This window comes from Eptatretus burgeri, chromosome 4, assembly GCF_056783735.1.
Source record: "Eptatretus burgeri isolate ZD-2024b chromosome 4, Ebu_testis_v1, whole genome shotgun sequence".
Taxonomy (NCBI): Eukaryota; Metazoa; Chordata; class Myxini; order Myxiniformes; family Myxinidae; genus Eptatretus; species Eptatretus burgeri.
Window position 1 is genome coordinate 83,699,828 of NC_140964.1, and position 11,848 is coordinate 83,711,675.

General features: G+C 44.1%; 1 protein-coding gene across 8 annotated transcripts in view; it reads left to right on the forward strand.

The window, feature by feature from the left end:
• The window catches only part of AP5B1 (adaptor related protein complex 5 subunit beta 1), a 28,229-nt gene extending 17,977 nt beyond the window's left edge, over nucleotides 1-10,252 (forward strand). For all 8 annotated transcript variants that reach the window (XM_085879068.1, XM_085879060.1, XM_085879062.1 and 5 more), the window contains one exon: nucleotides 2,939-10,252. In XM_085879068.1, the coding sequence (XP_085735194.1) occupies nucleotides 2,939-5,809 (2,871 nt within the window). In that variant the 3' untranslated portion in view covers nucleotides 5,810-10,252. The remainder of the gene's footprint in view (nucleotides 1-2,938) is intronic.
• The last annotated feature ends 1,596 nt before the right edge of the window (nucleotides 10,253-11,848 follow it).

The window sequence follows — 11,848 nt, forward strand, 5'->3', positions numbered from 1 at the left end:
GACTATATCGTTTTTGGCCCCATCTCTCAATGGTGAAGAATCACTTTAAGTATTAAATAATTCTCGTATTCAGATCTTCACCAAAATCGAATCGCTTCGTCCTTGCCCCACACCCAACCTGTCCACCAAGTTTCGTCCGAATCCATCCACAACTTTGAGATATGTTGTTATATATCGTTTTTGGCCCCCGTTCCCCCCCCCCCCCGTTCTCTCAATGGTGAAGAATCACTTAAAAATTCTCGGATCTGGATCTGGATCTTCACCAAAATCGATTTGTCCTTGTCACACACCGAACCTATCCACAAAATTTCATCTGGATCCATCCTCAACTTTTTGAGATCCTGCACACACAAACAAACAAACAGACAGACAGAAAGAGGTGAAAACATAACCTCCTTCACCTTTGGTGGTGGAGGTAACTATGTACAGTTGGATGAGCGGATCCTGAATTGATGAAAAACGTTCCATTAGTTTTTGTCCAGTAAAAGGACCCTGAAACCCTTTTAGACCCTACAGCGGTGTTAAATGGTGCAAGGGTCTAAAGTGTTGAAAGGATCTTAAAAGGTCTTAAAAGGACTTAAGGAATCTAAATGGGCTGTGGGATCTAAGGGGTCTCAAGGGTACATTTCAATACTAGTTGGATTTAACGGGTATAAAGGTCTCAAGTGGCTATGGGATTGAAAGGGTCTAAAGGGTACATTCCAGTCGTAGTTGGGGGTCTATTGGGTCTAAAGAGTCTAAATGGTGTAAAGGTCAAAAGGGTTTTACAGGTGTGAGGATTGAAAGTGTCATAAAATTTGTGGGGTGTGAAGGTGTAAAGGTTACGTTCCCAAAGTAGTTATACATTTAGATCCCTTTGAGCTTAGATCATATAAACCCCTTAAGATCCCTGAAGACCCTTTAGACTTTTGTCGACTTTTTAATAGAATTTGGACCCTTTAGATTCCTTTTAGACATTGAAATCATTCAGACCCGTTAGACCCGAACTGCTTTTGGAATGTATATATTATAGAATGCACATTCTGATCCTTTCCTCTGGTGGCACACTTAACTTGTGGTGGCCATCTTGGAGTGTGTAATTGCGACTATGACATCATCGATCGAGCAAGTTTTGCGCTGAAGATCCAAACTTTTCCATCCAAAACAATCCCATTTCAGGGATCATTGCATAAATATAAACCCTAACTGGTATTGTGTACTACTCTTAATATCAGATGTGACACAGATACTCCATGGGTTACCCATTTCACTTGCTTTCATTTGTGAAATACTTCTGCATGAATACTCCACACGTGACCCATCGGACCCATTGCAAGGATATCAACAGTGCTCCAAAAAGCTCGTTATGTTCTCTCCATATATTTTGAGGGGAAAGCCATCTAACTATTAATTAAATAATAGATCCGAGTGGCTCTGATGGTCAGTTTCAAAACAATCAGCCGAGTAATAACGGAGGACAGGCAGAAAAAGCTGAAAGGTTCGACTGACGGACATCGCCACCCATATTGTAATCGCTCTTTGAACCTTACAATATATTGTTATGGATCTGGGGTCTGGGTTTATCATGAGGAAGCTCCTCGGACCTTTACTCGACCTTCGGTCTTGAGGCCGTCGGCCACAAATAACTCTGCAGTCCGACGGGTTGCAAGGTAACCGTGGCCTCTGGTTGGAACCATTTCTCTCTCTTTTGTAACTTTAAAAAATAACTTTCTTTAATGAAGATCCTCAATGAGATAGCAAAATCACATCATCAGCCTTCTCTTTTTTTTTTTTTTTAGCTCACAGTGTAAGTGTCAAAAAGTAAATATATGAAGTTTTGTTTTTTTAATGCAAATCTATTATGTAAATTGAAGTGCGTGTCTGTGCATCGGCAGTCAATTTCGGTGCTGCTTTTGCTTTTCTAGCCTGGGTTCGAATCCTGACCCAGTTATATACTGTTATCCCGGTGTTTTACGTACCGGGTGATTAATCAATGTGTGTGCCATCCCTCCTATCGATGTGAAACTGGGTGTCCCATCACCGACGTTATTTGGTGGACTTTAAAGATCCCATGGTGTCCTTCACGAAGAGTCTGCAAGCTATTGCCGGTACCCTGGGCAAATTACAAATTCCTGTCCTAACCTCAGTTGAACGTCACGCCTGAACAGCCGGTTCGTGAAAAACTTGAGCCAAACTTCTCCTGGCCAACCCCGCAAGAATGTGGGACTTCAAATAAAGTATAATGTGATCTTTCACTGGACATGACATGACTCTTCAATCATGTAATGAGTTACTGAGGGCGAACTGACATGGGGTTTCACTTTCCTGTTTAAAAAAAAAAAAATTTTAACAGGAGAAGCTCGGGCCCCTCAACAGACCCCGAAGCAGCAACCCCACCCCTCCCTTCACCCCCTCCCTTCACCTCCTCCCTTCACTCCCTCCCTTCACCCCCTCCCTTCACTCCCTCCCTTCACCCCCTCCTCCCTCTCATCGGCCCTGGTACCACCCACCATCAGTCCTAATCAATCAAATGCAATCACAGTCCCACTGGCTTCCATATAACCAGTAATGTCGACAATAATAGTCGCTGGGCCTACCTAGTTGTAAGCCACAGAATAAATCGTGCAACTCTAGCTCATAACTAAATACGGATCATCATAGAAATTATGAATAACCACTACTCAATTGTGGAAGCTGAGACCATGTTCTTTTGCCCTGGTTCGGTAGTTTGTGTAGTTAATCGCAAAATATTCTGCCCCACTGTTGCAACGTGATTTCCACGAAGGCGCCGTCGTCATACACACTCCAATATGGCCACCAGAAATTCTGTGCTAACACCCGAATGTCTATTCTCTCTCTATATATATATATATATATATACACATATTATGGTTACCACTATCTTGTAGGTCAAAGTGTTCACATTGTGTGTAATTATTCCTCCTCTTCTCCCATGCAGTTGGCTTGCCTTGGACATATTCAGGAGTTTCCTGAGGAAGTGTCTGCTGAGTCTCTTCATGAAGCCATCACCGTTCTTCTCTCTCTTATCCCAAGTCATTCTGATGCAGTGTCCTCACACCTATCGGTACATGCTGTTTTGGCCCTAACCACCTTGCTTGGTGGATGCTGTGGAGAAGAGAACGATGAGATTCAAATCCAAAGGCTTGATGACTTTTTGCAATTTCTGTTGGGTGTCATGGAAGATTGTAGAAGGTCCAAAGATGACCTCAGAAGAGCTGCATTGGCAAGCTTGCTTGAACTTGAGACGTGCTTTCCAGGACTCCTGTCTAGAAAGCTAGATAGACTTATTTTTGCTGCTTCTACACCATTGGGCGTCGACACCCTGCCAGTACTCACAAGGACTTTGCAGCACATGATTCAAAAACATGGGGCCAATTTCAGAGACTATTCGTTGCATGATGACCGACCACCGAATTTGCTTCCCTCGATGATAATTTCTCCTGTTAGCCCACCTTTGAACACCATTGTAAATTCTATGACAGAGCCAGACACCCGTGAGTTGCGTGCCACTCTTGTAAAGGCAATTGAATACCTCTACTACCTTCCGACAGCCCAGCAACTGACCACTGTGATGGACCTAGCTTGGTTTGTGCATTCATGTGGACCATGCATTCCACCAGCTGTTTTTAAGCCCTTGCTACCTCGCCTGATTGCCTCTCAAATCCTGCAGCTCCAAGAGTCTTCCCTTGTATTGAAAGCCACTTTTGGAGAAACACTTTTTGCAGCTGAAGATGAAGGAGTATTGGTCAAGAGGACATTAGCTCTCTCAGTTCATCCACTCATTACTCCAGAGATATGTCTGAGTGCTGCTCATAGAGTTCTTCACTTCCCAGAAAATCTCCCACTGTATGGTGCTGACACTGGCCATGCACCTGTTTCGCTTACCTCAACGATGGTGGCACCACTTTTTCCATCTGTTTTCTTGGGTTGCCCACCTGTCATACCTGATGTTCCATTGGCACCTATTCATCAGTCACTGCTCCTTGCTCGCCTCCACATCCTCGCCATCATACTCGCTGAAAACAGTTCGGACATCCAAGGTCCAAAAATGTTGTATCACTGTCTTGAAGCAATGGCCACAACCTTGCAGCCCAGTAATAACCAATTGGTTGAAACGTTTTTCCTTGCTGCAGAACTTCTTTATCGCTGCTTTGGTGACAGTGATGCGGTTTCATCAAATATGGAGTACTTGCTGCTTGGACTGCACAAGTGGAATGCCTGTTTGGTGAAACCAATTGTGTCATTTCTCAATTGGATGATTGCGGAGAAGCCTCAAAATGTCTGCCCACTGAACATTTTGCGCACTTTACAAAATGAAATTCTCCAAAGTCAAATTTTGGATTCGTCCCCGTTAGAGGGTCTTGCTATTCTCACTTGTGCGGTAGAACAACCTTCTATGGATCAGCATGCCATACTTGCTTTCCTGGCTTCATCACAACTTTGTGTAGCAAATGATTGGCTCACAGGCCATGCTTTGTTGGCTATTTGTCATGCAGTAATGGTGCAATCAGATTCTGCTCATCTTGGCGTACCACTTTCCAACTTGCTGAAATGCATTGCAGGAGGACACGGTGATTTGGATGTGCAAGATCGAGCACGTACTTATCTCGCTTTGATCCAAGGTGTATCCTCCAAAAAGCTTTCTCGCATGCTATCTCCAGGGACTGTGACAGATGCTGAACATCCATGGTCCTCACCAGTCAGTAACCTATCGGCTTTATCAGACGTAATTGTCTTTACTGAAACTGTGCTCGAGCTAGTTGCTGACATTGCACGTGAAAATAGCTGCAGCAAAATCTGTACTTTTGAGAGCAAGGGTGGTGCCCACGAGCTGGTTAACATACTTGAATCTGAGATAAAGGGACATCGAAAAATTGATGAACTGAAAGTCCAAAATGAGAACAACGTGATTCAATGTGAAAGCACAATTTATCATGATGATGACCATGATGAAAATTGTGATGGTGAAGAAAGGGATCCGTTTCGACAAAAAGCAGAATGTAAAAAGAATGATGATGAAGATGAGAAGAAAAAGGTTTTATCCAATGACATTCAGAATTCGCATTCATTTTGCATTCGAAACGGTGTTTCCATGGATAAGTCTGATGACGCTGTTGCAATGTATTATGCGTCACGAGAAGCTGGGAAGCTGCCATCCACGATAACGCTGCGGTTTTGGTTGAGGTATAGGATGTCTGCTTCAGACATTCCTGTTCATTTGCAGCAGTTGTGTGCTATTGAGTTGCGGCTCGATGCAGGGCCGAACCTTGGTGCTATCTCACCAGAGACCATTGTACCTTGTATTGGTGCAGATGAACCTTTGGGGCAGTTGGTGAGACTCAGGGTCGAGCCTTCTCAGGCACGACCTGGTGTGTTACGAGGTGAAGCCCTTTTTTGTGACGCGGAAGGCCGCACATGTTTGTGCCTTCTACCACCAGTCGACGTTGCATTTTGTGCGCTCTGCTTGCCACTACCCGTCCCCTCTACTCTTCGTGGAGCCATTTTTGATGCTCTTTGGAATGAGTTTCTTGCTGCCACTGAGGAAGGGGAGTGTGCAGAAAGCATATTTTGCTGTCAGCTGAATGACACAAGTTTGGACTCTTTGGTTAATAATAGGTTTGGTCATTTTGTTGTCAAAGCACTGGAAGCTCAGTACGACATCGGAATGTTTCTTCCGCCGAGGAATCATGTACTTTTGCGTTTCACCCAATTGGATGCCACTGTCAAGATCTCTATAGTAACAGATTGCTGGCAATTGCTGCCTTTCATTTGCTCATTTCTTGCTGAAAATATGAAGACTCAAGGTTGATTAGCTTTATTTCAGAAAAAAAATTCCCAGTTTGTTTTCTTACGAGCTGCAGAGTTAATTTTCTTTATGCAAATGCTACCTTTCCCTCCACCCTCCCCCCCCCCAAATGAACATCCTCCAGATGAAAAAAAATAATTAACATGCCATGGATTTATCATAGGTCATTTGATTTGATGATGTAATGTTGCCATGGTTGCAGAAAATTTGCTTCATTAGTTCGTCTCGAATCTTGATTTGTAAGCTCTCAAATGATTATTAATTGGGATATTTGTGGATGCTACAATACCTGCACCATGGACTGGCAGGATGGGCTTGAGGTACGCACACTCGCATCTTAGCTATCTCGCTTGGGTTTGAATCGTGGCCAAGCTATAAACGGTCGTCCTAGTGTTTCACAGACAGGGTGATTCATCAATGTGTGAGCTGTCCCTCTGATGGACATTCAACTGGGCGTCACATCACCAACATTATTTGGTGGACTTTAAAGACCCCACTGTGTCCTTTGTGAAGAGAAGGCGAGCTATCGCCGGCACTATGGCCAAATCCCAAATTCTTGCCCTAACTATTACTGGGAAAGCAATGGCAAACCACCCAGTATACCCCTTGCTCAGAAAGCTGCTTTGGCGGCATCAACGCTCTGCAAAAATGATGGTACATCAGAGAGACGCAGAGACAGACAGACATCCTACATCATACATGTAGTGTACATTTGCTAAAGTTTTACCAACCTGATTAGTTGAAGAGTGTTGAACAAGTTATTTTATTTTATTTTATTTTGAAATAATTCTTTAACAGACACCTTCACTTTATTGATCAATCCTTTTGTGTTAAGAGGGTGAACGTTGCGACTTGTTTTTGAGTTTGTGATATTGCATGTGCTCCAATATGTAATCCTAACACAAGTTATCGTATTGTGTGCTCACAATGCGGGACTTTTTAAATGTCTCCAACGCTCAATGATGCCTTCCGCGCATGCATTGTACGTTAAATTTCGGTGACTGACTTCCGATAATCGGGGCACTTTGAGCCTGCCATTCTTCGGGTGAAATCAAATGGTCTTTTGAACACAATTTGTATCATTCATAAGAAAGAGACAAACTAAGGATGGTAAGCATAATTGTTGTTTCTGGATGCAAATCGGACTCACTAAAATATCTGAAATGTGAGGCATATCTGTGGATGAGAGCTGTCGCATTCCTACCATATACTGTTAATACCAACGAGCAGCTGCAGTGGATGAGGCAAGTGTAATGGGCCTGATGACTGGTAGCGTACCCACAACTCGAAGGTGTGCACCCGTAACTTTGTTCCGCGAAACACAGATGGAAGTGGGAAGAAACCTCCATCTTGAAAGCACCGACGTCCTGAACTGTTCCCGTGGAATGATTGGCATCTTGAAGATGAACCACCACAAGTTAAACAAACGTACTCCGAATAAACTTGAAGCTCATAAAGAAATGGCACAAATACCTGCTCAACTTGCTGAAGAACGAGTGAACTTTCACAATGTTTCACTGCCGGCTGAGTTGATCAATGCCAATGGTGGGCCACTCTCATTCTGCGGTGATGGAGAGGGATTGTTGTTATATTTCCATATGGAGAGACTTGCCAGGGTCTGAATAAGTTGATTTTGAACAACACAAATCCTCAGAGGGTTAGAGGTTAGAACATTAGCCACATTATTTTACCATTGCATGTGGTAACCCTCCTTTTTATAAATGAGTCCCCGTTAGAGGGTCTTGCTATTCTCACTTGTGCGGTAGAACAACCTTCAATGGATCAGCATGTCATACTCGCTTTCCTGGCTTCATCACAACTTTGTGTAGCAAATGATTGGCTCACAGGCCATGCTTTGTTGGCTATTTGTCATGCAGTAATGGTGCAATCAGATTCTGCTCATCTTGGCGTACCACTTTCCAACTTGCTGAAATGCATTGCAGGAGGACACGGTGATTTGGATGTGCAAGATCGAGCACGTACTTATCTCGCTTTGATCCAAGGTGTATCCTCCAAATAGCTTTCTCGCATGCTATCTCCAGGGACTGTGACAGATGCTAAACATCCATGGTCCTCACCAGTTGCTGTCAGTAACCTATCGGCTTTATCAGACATAATTGTCTTTACTGAAACTGTGCTTGAGCTAGTTGCTGACATTGCACGTGAAAATAGCTGCAGCAAAATCTGTACTTTTGAGAGCAAGGGTGGTCGTACTGTTGTACTCCTGATTTTTTTTTTTCTTGAGGGGACGGGGAATGGGAGCATGTCAAGATTTATTGTTGGTTTTTTTTAAATACAAGAGATGATCACGTAAGGGATTGTGAAGGTTGTTGTCCCCCCCCCCTTCCACCACTATTTTTCTTTTTTCATTTCAGCAGTTGTAACTTGCATTCTCTATCACTTCAGCCATAAGGCCTCGACTAATAATTCTAGCACAATTCACTTGATGCGTACATATGAGCTTGGTGAGCCATAGTAGCTCACAAATTTGATGATAAATCACAGCAATGAAGAAAGATTTTGACATCAAATTCACACAATACATTCGATAGGTAGGTCAGGTCAGGTATGGGAGCATGTGCCAGAACAGCGCGTCGCTGCGTCCACTGCGTCCACTACTACTCCAGGGGCCTCCGTCTGGCCTTCCCCGAGGCAGATGCCAGGCCCATCCCCATCTCCTTGAGATGCTGGTCAACCTGCTGCAACCACGAGGCATGTGGTCGGCCCATTGACCTCCTCCACTCATGAGACTCCCTCGCTGAGAGAATCTGGTAAGCAGGATCAGCGTCAGGAAAACGAGCCACATGTCCATACAGCCGCAACTGACGCTCACGGACCATGCAGGTAACAAATCTCATCCGAGTCTCTCTCAGCAACCGCTCGTTGGACACAAAATCTGACCAGCGATAGCCAAGGATTCTCCGAAGAGACCTGGTAACAAAGGAATTAAGTCTCCGTCTCAGATCCTTGGTCAGAGTCCAAGTCTCGCATCCATAGAGCAAGATTGGAAGCACCAAGGACCTGAAGACTCGGACTTTCGCCCTCCCGCACAGGTACCGGCAGCGCCACACTCCATGATCCAGTGAATCCATGACTCCCCAGGCCCGACCCAGACGTCTGTTGACCTCTGACTCACAGCCAGCAGAGACATGAATATCACTGCCAAGGTAAGTGAATCTCTCCACGACCTCAACATCCTCACCACAAACAGACACAGATATCATACATGTCGTGTACATTTGCTGGCATGTTCGATAGGTAGAGGCCAACATATCAATCGTTACCTTGTACGCATGATGTATTATGCCCCGATCACCATTGTTACTAAGGGTTTCTGTGCACGTGCGTCAATGCAGTATGAGCCGATCGGCTTATTTCAAAAGTTCTGCATTGAAGATGTGAATTGAGATGCCATTTTTAAAACTCTGTTATGAGGGGACATTTCACCATGTCTCCTTCGAATCAAAAAATGGAAACATGCGCGTATTTAAGACCAAAAACGCCTCGAACAGATTTCCCATTTGCAAGAAAGATGCTGATTGAACTCTCTGTTGGGAACCATTACGCTCGAGGAGAGTATTCCATTTGTTTGCTTCGTTCATTAGTTTAACATTTTTTTTTTGTGCTGCAAGTAGGCTTGATGAGGGGAATTTATTTATTTATTTTTGACAAATTATGCTGTTGTAATTTTGTGCCACATCTTGTCATTTGGCACTTGATGCACGAATCCTCATTTGGTGCCAAAACCTTGTCCATTCAAATTTTGTGTCCACTTGCACTTCGATCCACAACATCATAGGGCCACTCGTACTCAGTTGTGCTTCTCTCGTTCTCTTCGTGGAATTTCAGTTATCAGAAAACGATACGAGTACTGACACTGGTGATCTCTGGTGGATAAAGCTGTGTTTGTGGCTTGCCTGGTACCTTGATTAATGCTTCACATTTGCACCAACAAAGCCAAAGGCCCTTTGGAAAATGCGTGACTATCACTTGGTATTTATCGATGTACATGCATACATGAAGCTGGGAATATATTGTCCTATCCTAGGTGGAATTTCCACTCGCCACAGAGCAGAACTCTTTGAACAAAGCTTGGGTGAATCAAAATAGTTTACAGAGGCAGGTACAAACAGTTGCTCGAGTAATTAACATCCCGTGCCCATCCCGCTCTCGTTTGTCTTCACTTTCCTCAAGTGACTTGTATTTCTTTCTTTTTTAAATAAGTTGGTGTAAATATCTGCAATTGCTGGTTGCTCCAATTCTGCAATGATCAATTTGAATGAATTTTTTGCTTTGTGGTTTAGTTGAACATTATTTTGTTTTGAAACTTGTACTGCACTTGATTTTCATCTGATCTTCTGACACTCCAAATTTACTTCTTCCATCATGATTTTCAAACATTCGTCATTGTTTGAAATAAAAAATAAAATATCTCTGTGAATCATTGATTGTTTTGTCTCGTCTTTCTCAATCAACGTCCTTTATTTTGAAAATTAAACTGTTGCAACACTACTAGCTTGCTGTGAACCATTCTGTTACCTTGTTTTATACTTCTTTCGATCTTGCTCTTATCATTACTTTGAGACTTAAAAGCTCGATGTTCCGCCATTGCAGACTTTGTTTCATGTGGATATATGGAGTTTATGTTTGGGCAATGTGGAGCTTGAATGATGGCATTTGTTGAATATTTTAAAAATAATAATAATCCACAGGATTGATATAGTACCATCATATCTGCCTCAAAGGCATTCTTTTTTTTTTTCAATAAAACAAACAAACAAAAAAATTGAACCCATCGGTGTCTAGGGATCTCAACAGAGATCCTCGATTGCTCCTGAGATATATATATATATACCTTTATATATTGTTATGGAAATGGCCCTTATTGGACTACTAAATATAGGATTGGCTCAGATCCCACATTAAATGCATGTATAGCTCGGTTGTTTGATAAAATGGACGTTATATGTTTGTCGGGAGGTGAAGAGGCTGTTTTATTGTTTTAGGTGGTGGTGGAACAAGGGCTCCCTCTTCCTCCTCCCCTCTATGGACGATGGGCCCCGCCCAGTCGGCTGGGAGGGTGTGGCCAAGGGGAGGAGGTGGAGCTAAGGGGAGGAGTTTGTCGGCTTCGCTGAGAGAAGGTGTGCTCGTGTGTCGAAGGAGCGAACAAGAGAGCAAACAAAGACCTCGTGAACAACTTCAGTTTGGCAGAAGACAAAACTGCAGTCGGTTGAGAGGGTGCTCGTGTTTCGAAGCGAGTGAACGAAAGAGAGGCTGCCTGCACGTCAAGTCGGCCTTTTTGGGGCAGTGGGAGAGGCGGCCTACACGGAGAAACTGAGAGGACGGAGTTGGGAAGTCGGGCTTTGAGGCGGGAAGGCAGGAGAGGAGACGCCGGAGCCTCTGACGGTCCCTGCTCACACCAACGGTTTGACACGTTTGCCGATCCGCTTGCCGGAGCCCGGCACCTCGATTTGGGCCTTGTCTGGTGAACAGGCCAGGCCTGGATTTGTATGCTGGACCTTGAGAGAGATTGGCTGAGGCCCATCGTTGACATTGCACGGGGCCGGAGCGTGCTGAGGAGGGCGTGCGCACGCGGTGCCTTGAGAAGGAAGAGTGCAGCGCCGCCATCTTGCCAAGCGGCGCGTTCGAGCTGGGTTCGAATCCGTGGACATCCGCCTGTTGCCAGCGACATTCGTGCTTTTGACACTGTCCTCTTGTGTCCATGAGACATCACCAAGTACTCTCTCTTGTCTTGCATGCATGTTGTCTGTCTGTCTGTCTGTCTGTCTTTGTCTGCACATTGTTTGAGGAATATTTCTGTAGCGATTCCTTCGAAACCTGTAGTCCGTGGTTACCTAGTTAAGAACGGGTTGAGGATTGTTAATAGAACCATTGTCGTGGATTTTGCTTGTGTCGTGATCCCCGATGTTCCCCAATAAATCTGGTTAATTCGTATAAAGTTGCCGCTGTGGATTAATTTGTGTCGCATCGAGAAACGATCCGTTCGATTGGTATATAAAACCAAAATGGTTACAGACTGGC